The sequence below is a fragment of the Eschrichtius robustus genome, chromosome 3 (genome assembly GCF_028021215.1).
Source record: "Eschrichtius robustus isolate mEscRob2 chromosome 3, mEscRob2.pri, whole genome shotgun sequence".
In the NCBI taxonomy this organism is placed as follows: domain Eukaryota; kingdom Metazoa; phylum Chordata; class Mammalia; order Artiodactyla; family Eschrichtiidae; genus Eschrichtius; species Eschrichtius robustus.
The window spans coordinates 100,775,756-100,792,943 of record NC_090826.1 but is presented as its reverse complement, the minus strand read 5'-3'; the positions used below and the strand labels follow the sequence as shown (position 1 = coordinate 100,792,943).

At 53.6% G+C, this 17,188-nt stretch overlaps 1 protein-coding gene across 3 annotated transcripts in view; it reads left to right on the top strand.

Annotated features, from left to right (window-relative positions):
• The window catches only part of SYT6 (synaptotagmin 6), a 57,597-nt gene that overhangs the window by 30,453 nt on the left and 9,956 nt on the right, over positions 1-17,188 (top strand). For all 3 annotated transcript variants that reach the window (XM_068538142.1, XM_068538144.1, XM_068538143.1), the window contains one exon: positions 15,151-15,271. In XM_068538142.1, coding sequence (XP_068394243.1) covers positions 15,151-15,271 — 121 coding nt within the window. The remainder of the gene's footprint in view (positions 1-15,150; positions 15,272-17,188) is intronic.

The window sequence follows — 17,188 nt, the reverse complement described above, 5'->3', positions numbered from 1 at the left end:
TCGACTTTCCACTGCTGCCCCTCGGGGTCTTGTTTGTTTGCATGTCCCCTATAGCCCTTAACCCGGGCCTTCATCTGTAGGTGCTCCATTCATACACGTGGAATGAAACTGGGAAGTGAAAGAAGGGGATTACAAAGCAGTCTAGGGGTTAAAAAAAACTCCATCTAGCATCAACTGGGCCGCCCAGGCTTTCAAAGCCTCTGTTTTCTGATCTGTAAAAGGAGACGGGATCTTGTAATATCCAAGGACCCTTGAGCTCTTATACTGATTATCACAGAGAGGTCTTTACTCTCGACCTGCTAATTGCAGTAGTTGCAGAAGGTGCTTGGCTAGGAATTCTGTAAAGAGACCCAGCTCCCACCCTAGTCTCTAAGAAGCGCGTGGGCCAAAACAGAGTGGCGGGTGCTCTGCAGAGCCGTGGGGAGCGTGGTCGGTGGAGAACGCAGGTCCCGGAATCTGTGATTTCCTATTGCCTGGCCTGGCAGGAAGGGGCCCGGCTCAGCCTGAGAAAGGCCTACCTCCTTGAGGACAGGTGGCCTCACTGCTGCAGACAGGAGATGGTGCTGTCTGGCGTGAGAGCAGAGGCAGGTGGAGGTGGGGTGGGAGGAGGAGCTGAGAGAGGACGGCAAGGAAAGCCCGGCTGCAACTTGCATAAGGAGCCTGAGAGGTGGACCTGAGAGATGGGGGTGTCCAGGGAGCAGCAGGTCCCCTGGTCAAAAGCAGTCGCCACAGCAAGAGTAGCGGGAACCCTGGGGATGCCCAGCATGAGGGGCTGAGGCTGGGCTGGGCCACGGGTACAGCTGTGGGGTATGGCCTTGCCTTAATGCCAGGCTGGCCTCTTCCTGAACCCGGGGGCTGTCCAGGCTCATTCAGTGCCAAGAGGCAGTCCCTCCGGGAGAGGGAAGGAAGGATTTGAAAGAACGTCCGCTCTGGAGCTCAGGCAGCACTAGCCGTGGCTCTGGTACAGGGGCAGGCAGGAGCACTGATTCCACGATACCTCTCCTCCCCACCCCCGGGACTGCCTCCCAGCCTGAGCCTCACTCTTTGTTTCTGCCACTCTGCACTTGGTGCCTGGCAGAGAGGAAATAACCATTAGTGTCACCTGCTCACCAGTGGGAGACATTAGCTGGCTCTGGCAGAGCATGTGGCCTATAATTTTTGGAGGAGTTACAATAATGGAGCTAATTTGGTGTTTCATCATCATGCTTCTGGGTGAGCAGAGGGGGAAGGGAGGCCCTGGGCCAGGTGCAGAACAACCTCCCAGCACAGAGCTCTGTACTTCCTCGGGCAGCTTTAGGGGTCCTGGAGCCACGCTCCCTCCTCCCTTGCCCTCCTCTTCCGCCAGTAGCTTCTCCTTCCAGAGGTGGATTGTCAGAATGCAGCTTGGACACTCCTGAGGCCAACCCCAGCCCGAGGCAGCGCCACAGCAGGACAAAGCAGGAAGGGGCCTGAGCATTTGAGCAAGTGTATGAAGAGCCTGCTCTGCACTAGACCCCCCATGCAAGGGGTTTAAGTGCACACATTCGTTCATCTTCAAGGTTAAGCCCATTTTACAGATGAGAAGGTGAGGTCATCTGGTACAACGCTTTCATTTTACAGCTGAGGAAACCGCAGCTCAGGGAGGCCCAATGACGCCCCCTAGATCACTCGGCCGACTATCAGCAGAGCTGGGATTTGAACCTAGGCCTCCTGGCTCTAAGTTCAATGTTACCCCTAAGTTTACCCTGTTGCTGGGGACACCTGAGCTGGTGCCTGGAGCCCAAGAAGACCCACAGGTGTCCTTCCCTAACCCCACTTATTGAAGATGCTGCTGGGTGGGGAAGCCCAGGGCTGGGAGGAAAGAATGAGGCAGGCTGCTAGCCAGCACAGCTTCCCATGGGCCTTGAAGTCAGGAGCTGTGGCCTCTGAAACCCAGGCTAGACGAAGTCCTCGTTCCCACCCTCTTCCCCGGGACGTGCCCAGGGCAGCTGCCCCTCCTCCTCTTCCTGACTCAGATGTCCACAGAACACACCTGGCCCCTCAGCCCACCAGGTGGGCTTTGGATAGCACATCCACTGGGTGCAGGGCCACCGCCTGCCCCAATATGGCAGGAGAATGATTGTATGCTCGCTACACGTAAATCTTGACTTTTCTACTAGCAGCTGGCAAAGTCTTTCCTGTGGTTTCCTCATATGCCTCCAAATCAGGGGCTTAGAACAGCTGCCCAACAGGGAACCACCTTGAGGATGGCTGATGCTCGTTGTCAGAGAGGGTTAGACAAGTTCAATGGCGTTCACGGTTATGCAGCTGGAATGTAGTAGAGTAGGGATTTGAACCCTGGGTTCTGCCCCAAGTCCCATGCATCCCCCATTGGGGCTGTTTTGCAGCAGAATTGTGATTCCCTCCCCTCTGGTTGGATGAAGAGCCAAGACCTCAGCTTCCCACCAACCCCCCCCCAATTGAGAGTTCTTTGTTGATGACTATTGTGGGTCTGGATGAGGGCCACTGAAATGCCTGGAAACTTTAGAAGGCCAAGGACACTGGATTTCCCAGCTTTGGAGAAGGGAAGGAAGTCAAAACTCATACTGTCTTCAAGACTGTGAAGGCATAATGTCTGCGTTATGATGAAACAGCAGGTGGGAACTAGGAGGGAAGGGTGTAAGTAACCTGGGAGGCACTGGGTTGGACATCAAGGAGAATTTCCTGAGTTCCAGGATGATGGAACACAGCGAAAGTTGTGAGCGAGATGTCTTTAAAAGAGGCCTCATTTGTTGAGTTTAATGTGGTCCTGCTTGGAAGCTAGGATTGGATGAGTTGACCAGTCACTCGTGGTCTCTTGCTGCCTAGTGGCACGTGGAGTTGTCTTGCTCCGATCCACAAAGATCCTACACCAAGGGAGTGAATCCCAAGATATGATGCTTGCAGCTCTCCCAGGAGGCCCACAGGGACTGCAGACCATCCCCTCGCCCCACCTTAAGACCTGAGGAAGCCGGAAAACAAAAGTGAGGAAAATAACTCCAACTCTGCAGGACACAGAGGGAAACACTTTACCTGCCCAAAGTTTCTTCATGAAGGGTTTCCTCCTCCCAGACCTGGTGTCTGCACCCCGGAGAAGTTCAGGTGGGAAGGTCCATGCAGAGAGAGCACAGGACCCTCCACTGCTGGCCCGGCTTCTTCCTCTCCCAGTCTTCTTGCATGAGGCTGTGTCCACTGGAGCAACTTAGCACTGGGTGAGACGATGACATATAGGTGCATTTCATGAGGAACGGCTGACTGAGGATGCCGGCACGGGCTGGTTGAAGTGAGCAGGAGATGGATCCCCTCACATCACACGCTTGTCCCCTTTCAAGAGGAAGCAGACTGGGCAGGCAGAGAGAAGAAATGACTCTGAGTCTCAGAGCCTTCCTCTTTAGGCTTCTTGCTTCCAGAATACTGAAAAATTTTGCTTTCAAAACCCACCTGGGAGGGACTTCCCTGGTGGTGCAGTGGTTAAGAATCCCCCTGCCAATGCAGGGCACACGGGTTCAAGCCCTGGTCCGGGAAGATCCCACATGCCACGGAGCAACTAAGCCCATGCACCACAACTACTGAGCCTGCGCTCTGGAGCCTGTGAGCCACAACTATGGAGGCCATGTGCCACAACTACTGAAGCCCGTGCGCCTAGAGCCCATGCTCCGCAACAAGAGAAGCCACCAAGATGAGAAGTCCGCACACCGCAAGAGTAGCCCCCGCTCGCCGCAACTAGAGAAAGCCCGCACACAGCAACAAAGACCCAACGCAGCCAAAAATAAACAAATAAATAAATTTATTTTTTAAAAAAAACCCACACATGTCCTTAGCCCACCTCATCCTCAATAACCAGGGGCAGAAGGTAGGTGCAGTGGAGCACAGTTCCAGAGGAGGCTGCGTGGCACGGAGGAGGAGAACAAGGCCTCAGAGTCAGCAGACGGGAGTCCAGATCCAGACCTGCTCGATCCCTCTGAGACCCTAGGTGATTACTTAACCTCTGTGATCCTCAATATGGCAATAATTGTGGGTTCCTCCCAGGAATGTTGTATGAACCATATGAATTAAGTACAGTATGATAAGTACCCAGCATGGGCTCTACAAACAAGCAGACGCTCCATATCTGTCAGTCCCCTTCTCTCTTGACTTTGGCTTTGATCACGAAAAGAAGGAGACAAAGTGGAAGCAACGTCAAAATCCCGGCCAGAGTGTGCGTGCTCAGTTGGTTCTTCTAACTCCACAAGGCAATGGTTCTCAGCCCCTAAGACTTCCCTACAGGGCTTGTTAAAACATGGAGTGCCAGGCCCCACCCCCTGTGAGGGTGGGCCCAATAATCTGCATTTCTGGCAAGTTCCAAGTTCTGCTGCTGTGTCAGACCTTTCTAGAGTGCTATCCAGTTTTCTTAAACCATCTAAATTTGGGTGAGGCCCCTTCTTGCTAAAACTCAGCTCTGCGGCGTGCCTGAGGTGCGTAGGGAGAAAGCGAAGGGTGGTGGTGAGCAAGCGCTCCAGGCGGCTCAGCGTGGCTTTGATCCACTGGAACTTTGTTCGCACCTAACCAAGGAGAAGAGGCCCTTCTATGATCCTAACTTTTGCTTGGCAACACTGATATTGAATGACTTTCGTCATGCTCCATGTCGCAGAGGCTCTAATAGGGTCTTGTCCAGGGCAGCCTCGGAATCTCCTCGTTTGCCTTATGTTACAAACCGAGGATGCAGAAGAATCACCTGGGAAGCCTGTCAATCATTCGCACATGTAGGTCCCACCCTCAGAGATCCTGGCTCTGTAGACCTGGGGTGCAACTCAGGTGTCAAGTCCCCACCTCCCCAAGTGAGTCCAAGTCAGGAGACCTCCAGACCACACCCTGAGCAACAACTTATGACGCTCCACCCTGAGCTGTTACCCACATCTCGTTACCCACAGGGACACTGCCGGACAGACACGAGGCTGAGGTTATGCAAGGGCCCACACCCGTCCTTTTCACCACCGCCTTCTAACCAGGTGTACCCCACAAAGCCGAGTTGCTCATTAATTCAACAAATATTGGTGAGCCTGTGTTATTTATTTACCAGGCACTGTGCTTAGTCCCGGGAATATAGTGGTGAGTAAAATACGGGACAGGGACCAGGGTAAGGTAAGCAAGGCACCAAGAGGGCAGAGTGTATGGAAGCATTCGCTCTTGGAGGCATGCGTGAGTGAAGCTAAGAATGAGGGCCTCCACCGCCTTTGCTTTTGCACCCTGGGCGCTTTGGTTTACTCTGCCTTAGTCCTGGCCCTGGTAAAACAGACCCAGTCCCTGTCCTTTGGGAACACACAGTCTAGAGCAGGGGCTGTGGCTTTGGAGGAAGTGGCCTGAAGGATGAGAGGACACCCGCCGTGTGAAGAGTTGGGAAAAGAATGATCAAGCAGAGGGAGATGAATGTGCAAAGTGCCGGGGGCACAGTTGAGGAGCTGAGAGAGCCTGAGGGCCTAATGCGTAGTGAGGAGGGCTGAGGCAGGGGGAGGGGGAAGGGTTGGGCCCTGATCATGTAGGGCCCCTGTAGGTCTTGAGAAGGGTTTTTGGCTTTTATTCTGCCACAGGGGGAAGCCACTGGAGGGTTTCAAACAGAGGAGCGACATGGTACATCTTACAGTTTTGGAAGTGCTTTCTGGCTGCAGTATGGAAAGCGGGGCAGGAGAACAAAGGGAAGCAGGGGGCCTGTTAGGAGGCTGTGGCATGTGAGCAAGTGAGACGGGATTTTGCCCCCTGTGTGGCGCTGGAGGTGGAGAGAGGTGGGTAGATTCAAGATTGAATTGAGATAGAATTGACAGGGCTTGGGGTTGAACTAAATGCAAAGGAGAAAGGAGGGCAGGCATCAGTGACGAGGTCTTGTTTCTGCCTGGAGAAACTGGATGGATGGAGGGGCCATTTCCTGAGTTGGAGGAAACAAGAGGAAAATGTAAACAGAAGAAGCTCAGAGTTCACCCCGAGCATCTGAGAAGCTTGAATTTCTGTGCGATGTCCAGGATGGGATGTCATGTTGGACGTACGTGGCTGGAGTCTAGAGGAGAGGTCGGTGAAGGCGCCATAAATTCGGGGGTCACGAGCATGGGGATGGGCGTTAACGCTGTGGGTGAGTGAGGAGAGAATGAGTGTTTAGAACCCACTGCTTAGCGGTAGGGGCAGGTGGAGGATCCAGCAGGGACTGAAAGGGGTAGCTGCAGAGGTGGGAGGAGAACTGAACAAAGAGAATGCTTTAAGAGCAGCGTGGGCAACTCCATGAAAGGCTGCAAAGAGGGTCTTCAGAGAGGAGCCTCATCACAGCAAGACCCAGAGGTCTGGAGCATCTGGAGTGTCTGGAGCAGGAGACAGGTGAAAACCTAAACCTTCAGGTCAGCAAAGATATGAAGAAGCTAAAGCCCCCATCACTGGTGGTTCAAGCACGTGCCCTCGTCTGGCACCAAAGCCCTGCCTGTTGGCATCCCCAGGGCACCTGTTTGCAGAAATGTTCCTCTGCTGTCCCAGGAGACTTGCCCCACTGGGACCAGGGCAGCTTCCCTCCTGCCGAGAGCCCTGCAGCCACAGCCCTGCTCAGGCAGAGAGCAGATCACTCACCGCTGAGCTGCCCGCCCTTTCCGGGCGAAACTGACAGCTGTTTGACAGCCACGTGGCAGGACAACTTGAGGCAAGAAATGAAGACAGATTCTCATCATTAAGGTCATTAATGTGCCATTAACTCCTGTCATTAGTGAAGATGGATGGACCAGAGCAGAGGTGAAGTCCTCGACCCTGGCCTCTCACAGACAAGCACCCGTGGTGCAGACTTTTCGACTTGACCAGGCATTGCCTCCATCTCTTCTAGAACTTCCCCAAACTCTGCTCTCCTCAGACTCCTTCCAGCCCCTCATAGCTCCTCTCCCTCTCTACCCACTTTTTTTAAAGTCATTAGGAAGAGATCTGTACCTCCCAGTGTGATTCTGACTCATGGCTATTTGCCCAAAAGTAATGGTGCGTGTGAAACGCTAAACCTCTTTTCAAGGGTAGGTTCATGAAGGAGAGGCTGTGAAAAAGTTTCCTAAATAAAACCATCTGTTTCCCTGAAGATGTTCAGATAGAGAAACACTTGTCTCCCACTGATGTGCTGTAGTGTCTCAAGGGGTCCCCCGGGACCAAACCCACCGCGAGGGTCTCCCTCACCTCCCCGCTCCCCGTGAGCTGGAGGGCCCCCTCCACGGGCCGGTCCGGGTCCCAGGCTTCCAGTGTCCACAACACAGGCTGCAGCCGGAGCGTATGGAGTTCGTTTAAGGCGCCTCCATTCTGCTAGATCGTTTATTCATAACGCTGCAATGCCCTTGGGGCAGAAAACACTTGAGAGAAAAAGCAGGCATGGAAGTCAGAACAAATAGAAGCTGCCCCAGCTCCCAGCAGGGAGCCCGAGCAGCACAACAGACACAGCCCGCCTTCTACCCCGGCCACCCCCAGCATTCGGCGTTCTTCCCCTGCAAGCTCAGGCCCGAGGAGGAGCAGGGAACAGCCCGGGGCTCACGGCCGGAGCCGCCTCCGCTCCCCTCCCCCAGCAGAGAGTTGATTCAGCCATGCGGGCTCGGGGCAGCCGGGGTGTCAGTCTCCGCCCTCCTCCGCTGCATCCCCTTCGGCCAGCGGGGCACCAGATCCTGCTGATTTCGTCCCAGATGTGCCTTGCCGGGCTTCAAGGCGTTCGTAACTCCTGTCCCCTAGGCCATTAGACCCAGGGGCCATGGAAGACACCCTAAGTCTGACCAGAGGAGTGAGAGGAGGTGACCCAAGAGGAGGGAACAGGACAGCTGGGCTGGAAAGAGGAGTGTTGTCCGGGACAGTCAGAGGGAGGGAGAGGTTATTTCAGGCAGTGGAAAGAACAGGGCGAAGGCATGAAGGTACAAAAGAACCTGGAGGGTTTGGGAGGGGCAGTTATAGAGAGGCAAGATGCCGTAGTGCCTGAAACTGTGGGCTCTCGAGCCTGGCTGCCTGGGGTCACATCCCAGCTCTGCCAGGTAGTAGCTGTGGGCTGGGCCAGAGGCATATAGCCTCACTGCACATCAGGGTCCCCATGGAGAAAATGCAGATAATCATAAGGCTTTTGTGAAATTTATATGGCTCAGTACGTATGAGCACTTAGGACAGGACAGCCCATAATAGGGCACCTGGACCAGAATGGTTGGCAAGAAAGGCAAGGGCCAGATCATGAAGAAACCTGAATGCCACAAAATGCTGTGGGTAAGTGATTTTCAAGCTGACTCCTAGAAGCTCCAAGGAGGGGTTGAAGGTAGGAGCTCTGGGTGCTTTGTCTCTAAGCCACTTTTCATCCATTGTATATATTTGGACTTCTAACAATATTTCATTTGAAGAAGAGTTTTCCAGTTACAAAACAGGTATGGAATGGGGAGCCACTGAAGGATTCTGAGCAGGAGAACGACCCCCTGTTTATAGCAAGGAGGATAGATCAGAGGGGTCGGGGGGAGGGAGTCAGAAAGCTGGGCGGTCCAGGCGAGAGCTGGTGCGGGTCAGAACTAAGGCAGTGCGGGCGGGAGGGGAAGAGAGGGCCTCGGAGTCTGCGGACTCTTAGGTGGCAGAACAGCATGGCGGAGTACCTGACTGGGTGTGGAGGCTGCAGGCGGGCGAGGAAGCTAGGATCCTTCTGGCTTCCACTCTTCCCCCCGCCATCCATTTTCTGCAAGCCTGCTGAGGTCCTGCTTTTCACAGGGGAGAAAATCCAAACATCTTTCAGGGCCTCTGAGACCTGGCCCTGTCTCCCTAACCCGGGGCTCCCCAGCACAGCGCCTCTCAGCCACGCCGTGTGCCACTCCCGTGGCGCTCCTCACTTTCCCCTCCTGGCAGGCCATCTCCCCCCCTCTCAGGTCAGACCGGCCTCCCGACCCCTCTGCCTAAACTGCCCCCCCGCCATTCGCTACCCTCTGTCCCGGCCCTGGTTCACCCAGCGCCTTCGGATGCTCTCTTGCTTACTTTATTTTTGTCTCCCTCCCCCAGAATATAAGTTCCTGGAGGGCTGGGACTCCGTCTGTCTCACCACTACTGTCTCCCCATATTTGGGAACCTTTAGTAGGCGGGTGACGAATGAATGACCCACGTGAAGATGGTCTCTGGTGTGGCGGTATGGGTGGAGGGTGGTGCGGTGGGCTGAGAGGGAGATGGGGCAGAAGACACCTGCAGGGTCAAGGGCAAGCTGCTAGGTGTGGGCCCTGAGGCAGACACGGTGGGCCCTGCCCTGTTCACAACCTTGTCTGGGCTGCTCTTGCCCACCCTGCGTCCACGTTGCCCTCTAGCCACGTGGGACCTCCGCGCCTGCCCCTGTGTCTTTGTGCACCCGCTGACCCCCTGCCTGGAATGTGCTTGTTTGTTTCTTCTGCTGTCAGCTCCTTTCACTCACCTCGCCGGATCCTACCAAGTCTCACCCCCTCTGGGAAGCCTACCCTGGAATCCCTCGCAGAGTTTATTCCTCCCTCGTCTACCTCCTACATCTGTCCACACCTCTCTTCCAGGGCTCACTGATCAAGCCAGATACCACTGCTCACCCACGTGCCTTTCTCTCCCCTGGCCCTGCACCAAGACTGTGAACTCTTGATAACAATAGTCATTATAGTTATAATAATTATAATAGCAGCTAATGCTTCCTGAGTGCTTACTCTGTGCCAGGCACTATGCTAAGCACTTTACACAAATTACCTCATTTAATCTTAACAGTCCTAAGAGGTAGATACTGTTATTAGCCCCATTTCACAGATTAGAAAACCAAGACCGTGAGAGGATTAAAGTAAGCCACACTCCTCATAAACGTCAGAGCTGGAACCTGGACCCAGAGCGGCCTGACCCCAAATCCATAGGCTCAACCATTCCTTCATCAAGCCAGTATTTCCTGAGCTCTTACTGTGAATCAGGCCCTGGGCTAGACGTGGGGGGTTGATGATGAGTAACACCAAACCCTATCCCTGCTCCCAAAGAGCCCACCATCTAATGAGGACACAGCATTCATCATATAATCCCCACAATCAAGGTAAAGGTTACGGTCGTGACGTGGGCTCTGAAGAGGTCTGGGGGGCCGTGGGAGCGGTCCCGGCATCCAGCCTCCACATCTGACTCACCTCTAACCCCACTTCCAAGCCCCAGGCCTACACAGAGGGATTGCTCACTGGCCGTTTCCTTACCCATTGGAGGCAAACTCGCTTCCACCCCATCTCTCTTCCAGCCCCCCAGCCCCAGGGTAACTGAACAGCACTTCCTGCCCAGTGCTTCAGAGATCCTTTTACTCTCCTGTGGCTTTTCCGAAAGTGTAGCGGATGCTTCTCTGCTGATGATGGGAAATTCAGACAAGCCACTTAATGATTAAGAGACTAGAAGTGTTCTCTAAGAGATGGGGAAGCATCGTTCTTGTTTCGCTCAGCCTGGATTCCCAAGACAGACGCTGAGGCATTGACGCCGCTCATTGCCTATTTAGGAGGAAGAAGGCTAGCCCTGGAGAAGAACAAAAAACACTTGGGGGGGCATTAGGAACCGAAGGAATGAGTGTCTTTGAATTTCAAAACAAAGTTGCTAGATACCTTGAGGTGGGTAATAGACAGACACCAGTTAGGCATCCTTGGGCCATCTCAATTGATGATGCCTGACGATGGATTTTCCAGTTTGAATGCTTGGTTTTTATGGCTGGCAGGGACCTTAAGGCTACAGCATCTAGTGCAACGCCCTCATTTTTACAGACCGAAGCCCAGAGATGTGAAATGATGAGCCCGACATCTCTGGGCTAGTTAGTGGTGGAGGGACTAATGCCCAAGTCTCCTGACTTGTGGTTCACTGCTCTTTCCCAGGCAGTCCACGGATAGGAATTTTTTTCTATGCCTAGGGCTGTGTGAGTGCACCAAGGAGAGAGAAGTGCTTTAATGAGCTGTTGCAGATGGGCAGCTGGGGAGCCAGCAAGGGCAGTGTGGTGCAATAGATGGGCCTTTACAAATCTTCCTGCCCAGACGCCTGGATACTGCAGCCAGGGGAGAGTGCTACTATAACGGGCGGCAGTGTAGCTTGAGAGGCTGCGTGCATGTAAGGACAGACTGCTCCAGGAGCCGACATCCTGGCTGCAGGCCTACCCCCTGCAAGCGTTAGCCAAGACGCTAACCAGCCGCTACTGGGCTCAGACCCACCCTGTCAGCCCCTGGGTTAGCAGTCGAGAGGGCCAACTTGGATTCTGGTTCTTTCTGGACAGCAGTGACCTCCCCAGCACCAGGGAGCTCCTTACCAGTCAGGGGCCCTATGGCGGCCTCCCCTGACAGAGGGTGAAGATGAAAGCAATAACACGCTGGCTGTTCTGCAGCCCCTGGTCACCCCTGGTTTTATTAAAGCCAAAGTCGCGAACATCCCTAATGAGGATAAAAGGCTGGCAAGGTGCCCAGGATCTGGGGCTGAAACCCCCTGAGAAAGGGGGTGGTGCCGAGAGAACCCAGGAAGGCCGCCCATGGGGTCAAGCTGGGCCCAGCTTTGCAGAGAGGAAGGTGGCGACCAGGAGGTGCTGACTCTGTTTGCTTAGCTCCATCTATTTACTCAAAAGTAACCCATTTATTTTCCTTTATCAAATAACCCGTCCTCTCCTGCCTACGTGTGCAGGGGAATTAATACCCACCTTGATCCACGGAGCCAAGGGCAGCTATCTTGCCATCAGGTCCAGCGAGGCCCGATCACCCACAGCAGAAGGTCCTGGACTGGGCTTCAGGCCCCCCGGCCCCAGTTTCCTCTCTGCGTCCAAGTCGTAGGGGGATATGGGCTCACTCCCTTGGCCTGTCCGGGCCCAACGATGGAGGGTGGGGCTCACTGTTCGATGCAGGGACCAGGATGGGGGTGGGGGGTTCCAAACCTTGCTGCAGACTCAGCACCACGAGTGCCCCCAGCTGCCACAGTTCTACCAAGAAAGGAGGGGGCCCGCTGGGTCGGTGCTCTCCCTGGAGGGAGCCATCCTTGAGGGCAGCCCATAGCGCCCCAGGTGATTCCGCTCACCCCGAGGGATCTCCCACATCCCCAGGCAAGTCTCCGAAGCTCACAAACCAATCAGCTCAGACTCCTGCGACAAGACAGCCTTCGAAGGCTCCAGAGTAGCCATGTGGGGAAACGGTGACAGCAGCCTTTTGTTCACCCCCCTCACAGGGGGGCCCTAGGAGCTTCCAGGTTCCTTACCAGGGCCCTAACATGACCCGGGCATGTGTGTAGCTCCTCTTGTGCTATCGGGCACCCCTGAAGCACAGCAGGTGTAAAGCAAAGCCCCTGCCCCTAAGGGGCCTCCAGTCCCTGGACGGCATGGGAGGGCCCAGCTGCAGCAAGGCAGGGACTCGGTAACCCCTGTGAGCAGCTCAGGGACAGAAAGTGCTGCAGGGGTGTAGGGGAGATATGCTCTGTGTGGGCTGGACCCTGGGCGAGGATCCCTGTGAGGGGCATGGGCCCTACAAGATGCATGGGATTGTCCAAGCAAAGATAAGAAGAGGAGGCATTTTGGCCAAAGGGACCAAAGACATACCAGCCAGCTGGAGCACAGGGTTGGCATAGAGGAATGGAGAGAAATAATCAGGTGAGGAGGGAAGACAGGACCCAGTTGTTAAGGGTTTGGAATGCAAGCTGGGAAGATGGGCCTTGATTCCAGAAGCCGAACAAGGGGAGCCACTGAGAGTGTGCAAGCAGCAGTGCTGGCCTATGAAAGGCTTAACTTCACCAAATAGTCATTTCCTCCTGTGTGCAGTAGGGATACTAAGATCACCTAGCTCACAGGCCTGTGGTGAGACTCACGGAGATAATTTAGCAAAGGATTTGGCGCCTGGTACGCATGCAGTAACCTTGGTTCTTATTCCTGTTATTGAGTCTGAAAGGGTTTCTCTAAGTCTGGGCAGGATTGGAGAGTTACAAGGAAATAAAGGGAGCTGGGGGCCTCCTTGTACCTCGGTGCCCCCGCCAGAGGTGGAACATTCAGCCAGGTGCACTGCTGACCCGACCCCTGCTGCATGAGGGGACAGTCATACACCCACAGCACCTGTCACGGGCCACTTCCTGTGTCTCCCTGAGGGAGAGGGAGATCCTGGTGCCTTCTTTTAACCGGTTACACCCCACGAAACATGGTGCCTCTAGCAGGTTCTCGGCAAATACAAACAGAAGAACAGGTGAAGTTGTGGTCTAAGGTCTAGAGGAGCCAGGGTTACCTTGAGATGCTCCCTAGGTGGGCTGGGAGGGCGTTGCTCTCCTAAGGGTCGGAGTCCAGCTGTGTCTCCCACCAGCCACGCAAGCCTGGTTGGGCCTTTACACCCAAGTTTAAACACTGAGTTCTCCTCTGTGAGATGGAGGGAATAATGATAATGCACCCTGCTTTGCACAGTGGCTGTGAGCCTCAGAAGTGGAGCTGCCCATCACAGAAGAGCTTCGTGGGGCACAGGAGCTCGTGGGTGTTGGTCTTGGCTCTTGTGCTGGGGTGGGGGTGTGGGGGTAGCTCTCTCTACGGCGTGTCCAGCTCTGCCCCAGCCAGACACCACCCTTCCACCTCTCACACCCACCCCCAATACCCCCGCCCCCTCCACCTCTTCACCCAGGGAGCCGGGAGGATTCACAAGCTACTCCTGGGATTTGATTCACCAGTGGGTTAAAAAAGGACAAATCCTGGGCTAGGGAAAGGGTGGGTATCAGTGCCACCTAGGGGAGAGCATTGGGACCACAGGCTCTGGAAGGGGTGGTGGGTTATTCTCCAGGTGAGGCCAAGTATCAGGGGTCTCTTGGAGTCCCCAGTAGAGGGTGGCTCTTTGTGAGGAGAAGGGACAAGAACCTTGGAGCCACCCTTGACTGCTCTCTTTCTCAAAAGTCACCTCCTCCAGGAGGCCTCCCTGGCTAGCCTGTCTAAAATTTCAATAACTATGGCCTCACCCATGAGCATTTCATATCCTCTTTCCCTGCCTTATTTTTTTCTCCTTGATCCTTTTTACCAACTTACTTACCATCTTTCTTGTCCTTTGCCCTATTAAAATGTAAGCTCCGTTAGAGCAGCGATTTTTGTCTATTTTGTTCCTTTCCATATCTCCAGTACCCAGAGCAACACCTGGCACATAGAAGGTGCTCAATTACTACTTGTTGACTGACTGAATGAGTGAACAAATGGATATCTGCATCTGAAATCAGAGCCACCCCAAACCCCGACCTCCTCTTCTTCCACCCTGGGTCTGGGAGATTTAAGAGAGGAAACATCTCCATGTCTTGGAGCCCTACTTCAGCCTCAGAGCCTGAGGGAGAGGTTTTGCAGTGACAGCACCCTCCTCCACCAGGCGTGGAGCAGGAAGAGGAGACAGTCCAGCAGGGTGCTGTTTAATTCTACAGCTGGACACACTTACCATCTTTGACGTTTTCCTGTTCCCTGTTGCTCAGAAACTTCCTAGGATTGGGATCCCTGGTCATGATGATTCTAGGGGCAGGAGAGGCAGCAGAGTGTGTGCTCCATGCTGGGTTCACTTCTGAAGCATGACCACATTTAAGGACAAAGCGGATCCAAGACCTGGCACAAACTTGGAATGATGAGTGTACGTCTTCTTGGTCAGCACCATATCCTGGGCAGGTCCTGATTCCCTGTGCTTCCACACTGAAGCCTGGAAGTTGGAGTGCTAGATGTGTTTCAGGAGAGACAAGGAAGCTGCCAAAGCAGAGGGACTCACAAAGAATGACTGAGCTGAGAGCTAGAACCAGATATGTGGGGAGAGGGGACCCCTGATGGCCAGAGTGTGTCTTGTACAGAATACTGTCATGACCCCAGGCCAGGCAGTGTGGGGAGTCAAGGGGTCCAGTGACTGAGAAGCGTAAGTTGGAGAATAGGGCTGGACCCCAAAAGGCCTGGTGGTCTGGAGGCTGCAGCCAAAGGGCGTAGGTAGGGCAGGTGAGGCCAAAGCAGGAGGGGGAGGACCAGGACCAGAGTCTGATCAGAGCTCAGAAGGAATACTGAAGGGGACAAATTCTGCTGAAGAGCCAACGTTGCCTTTTATACCCAGTGACTCTCAGCATAGAGGCCAGAACGTCAGGCCTTAAAGACATAGCACTCTCCCTCAGAGAGCCTTCTCCTGGGCTCCGGAGTGGCCCTGCAGCTGCACTGGAGCTGTGTGGCCCTCATCTGCCCTCTTGTCTGCTTCTTTGCAGGAAAGTGTGGATTTGGGAGAGATCATGTTCTCCCTCTGCTACCTGCCCACAGCAGGCAGGCTCACCCTCACTGTGATCAAATGTCGGAACCTCAAGGCGATGGACATCACAGGCTACTCAGGTACCTCTCCTACCCAAGCGCTTGCCAAGTGGCCTCCCAGCAGCCTAGATATTAGGATGAGGAAAGATGTTCAGAGAGAAGGGGGAAGAATTGTCAGTATTCTTCGAACAGGAGCACAGCCCTGCAGGCAAATGGCCTGGCTTTGAATTCCAGTTCTGCCACTTCCTTGTGGTGTAATACTTTGGTTTCCTGATCTGAAAAAAAAAAAAAAAACTTACACAGGTTGCTTTAAGGATAAATGAGTTAATTCACATAAATGCTTAGAAATGTGCCAGACACATAATAAGCAGTCAGTAGATATTAGCTATTACTATCATTCTTTCTCTTTGAGGATGGAGAGAATAAGAAGCAAATAAATAGGAGAAAAAAAATTAAGGAACATCTTTCTAGTTTGTGTGAGGCCTCAGGACTTCCAAGGGTTATGTCAAGTTTGAGTGTCTTAAGTGTTTGTAGGTCCATACAGCGACGGCAGCCCTGCAGACTGAGTCAAAGGAACAGAGGCGCTGAAAAGCAAAGTGCACTTGTATTTGAGGTTTTCCTGCAGGGCTCTGGGCCTCTGTCTCAGCACCAGGAGAGCTGCTAGGTACAGCAGGAGAAAGAAGTCCTGTTCTAGCAACCGAGGAGATGCTTGTTTGGATGCAGCCTCAGAGCCTGCAGGCTGGACCCGGTGTCAGAGGTTTGATCCTTTTCCACGATTCTGCAAGTCATTTGTCAGAGAAGGTTTTTGAGTTTTGATATAACAGAGGAGTCCCAGGAGCCTCCTTCCCCGTGTCGGCTCAAATTAGCCCAAGGGATGGGGTAGAGCATCCCCAAGAGCTGGCACGTAGAACAGCCTGGGCTGCACTCAGTAGCAAATGTAGGGAAAGGCTTGGTTTGTTTCCATGGACCCCTACCCAAGAGGCTCTTCTGGAGATTCCAGTTAGCAACATAAATCCACTCCAGAGGTGCCTCTGAACTTGGCTGGGAGTATATGGAAGATTTTTCCTTTTACTCATTAATTATTTCCTTAGTGTAACCACAGTTGCCATAAAGAGGTGACCGTCCAGCTGAAAACATCTGGGCCCAGGCCCAACTTGGTGCATTTGGAAGAAGATGAGATATTAGGCCTTGAAATATGAGGTTTCAGGGAAGGGTGGTCAAGAAACGCTGAAGTAAGGTGTTATCAGTTGTGGCTTTGAAGCCCTCAGAGCCTCTGCTCCCAGCCCGCACTGTCTCTCTGCAACACTCATACCTTCCAGGCCAAAAGCTGCCCCAGGTAGCGCCTGACCCAATGCCTCTAGCGCCTGTCCTGATGCCTCTCCTTCCACTGAAGCTACCACCACACGTCAGGATGTGGTGAGCGGCTTAAAGAACCTCTTCCGACACGTGCAAAGCTCTTAGGCAGCAGGAAGCTGGCTTCCTCCAAAAATACAACCAATGTAGATTTCATTTTAATATCAGAATAAGTGTGTGCAGGGACGGAAGTTCACTGAGGGCTCTCAAGACTGCTGAAGGAAATAGGATGTTGCTACCCAAGTCCCCACACTATCTCCTCTGGTGTAATTAAATTGATGTGCTAGAGAGAGAGCTTACAGCGAAGCCGCCAAGGTAATCGTAAAGGCTGTTCCACATCAGAGGGTTGGAGGTGAGAGACTTTTCTCACGCTAAGTTCTAACCTCCCTCTCATGATTGCCTCTCTTTTCTACCTGGGTTTGGAATCTGGTATTAAATCTCAGCTTGATTCTGAAAATTCAGGGGTCCTCTTTTTGCTAGGGATTTCTATTTTGTTCACTGAGGTAAGCAAGTGTCTGGGACAGTTCACGGGACACAATAAGCATTGAATAAGTCTGTATTGAATGATGAATGAATGAATGAATTTATAGGATAAAGAACTTTGTCAGAGGGTGATGCAGTGGGGACACACCTGCCAGGGGCCTC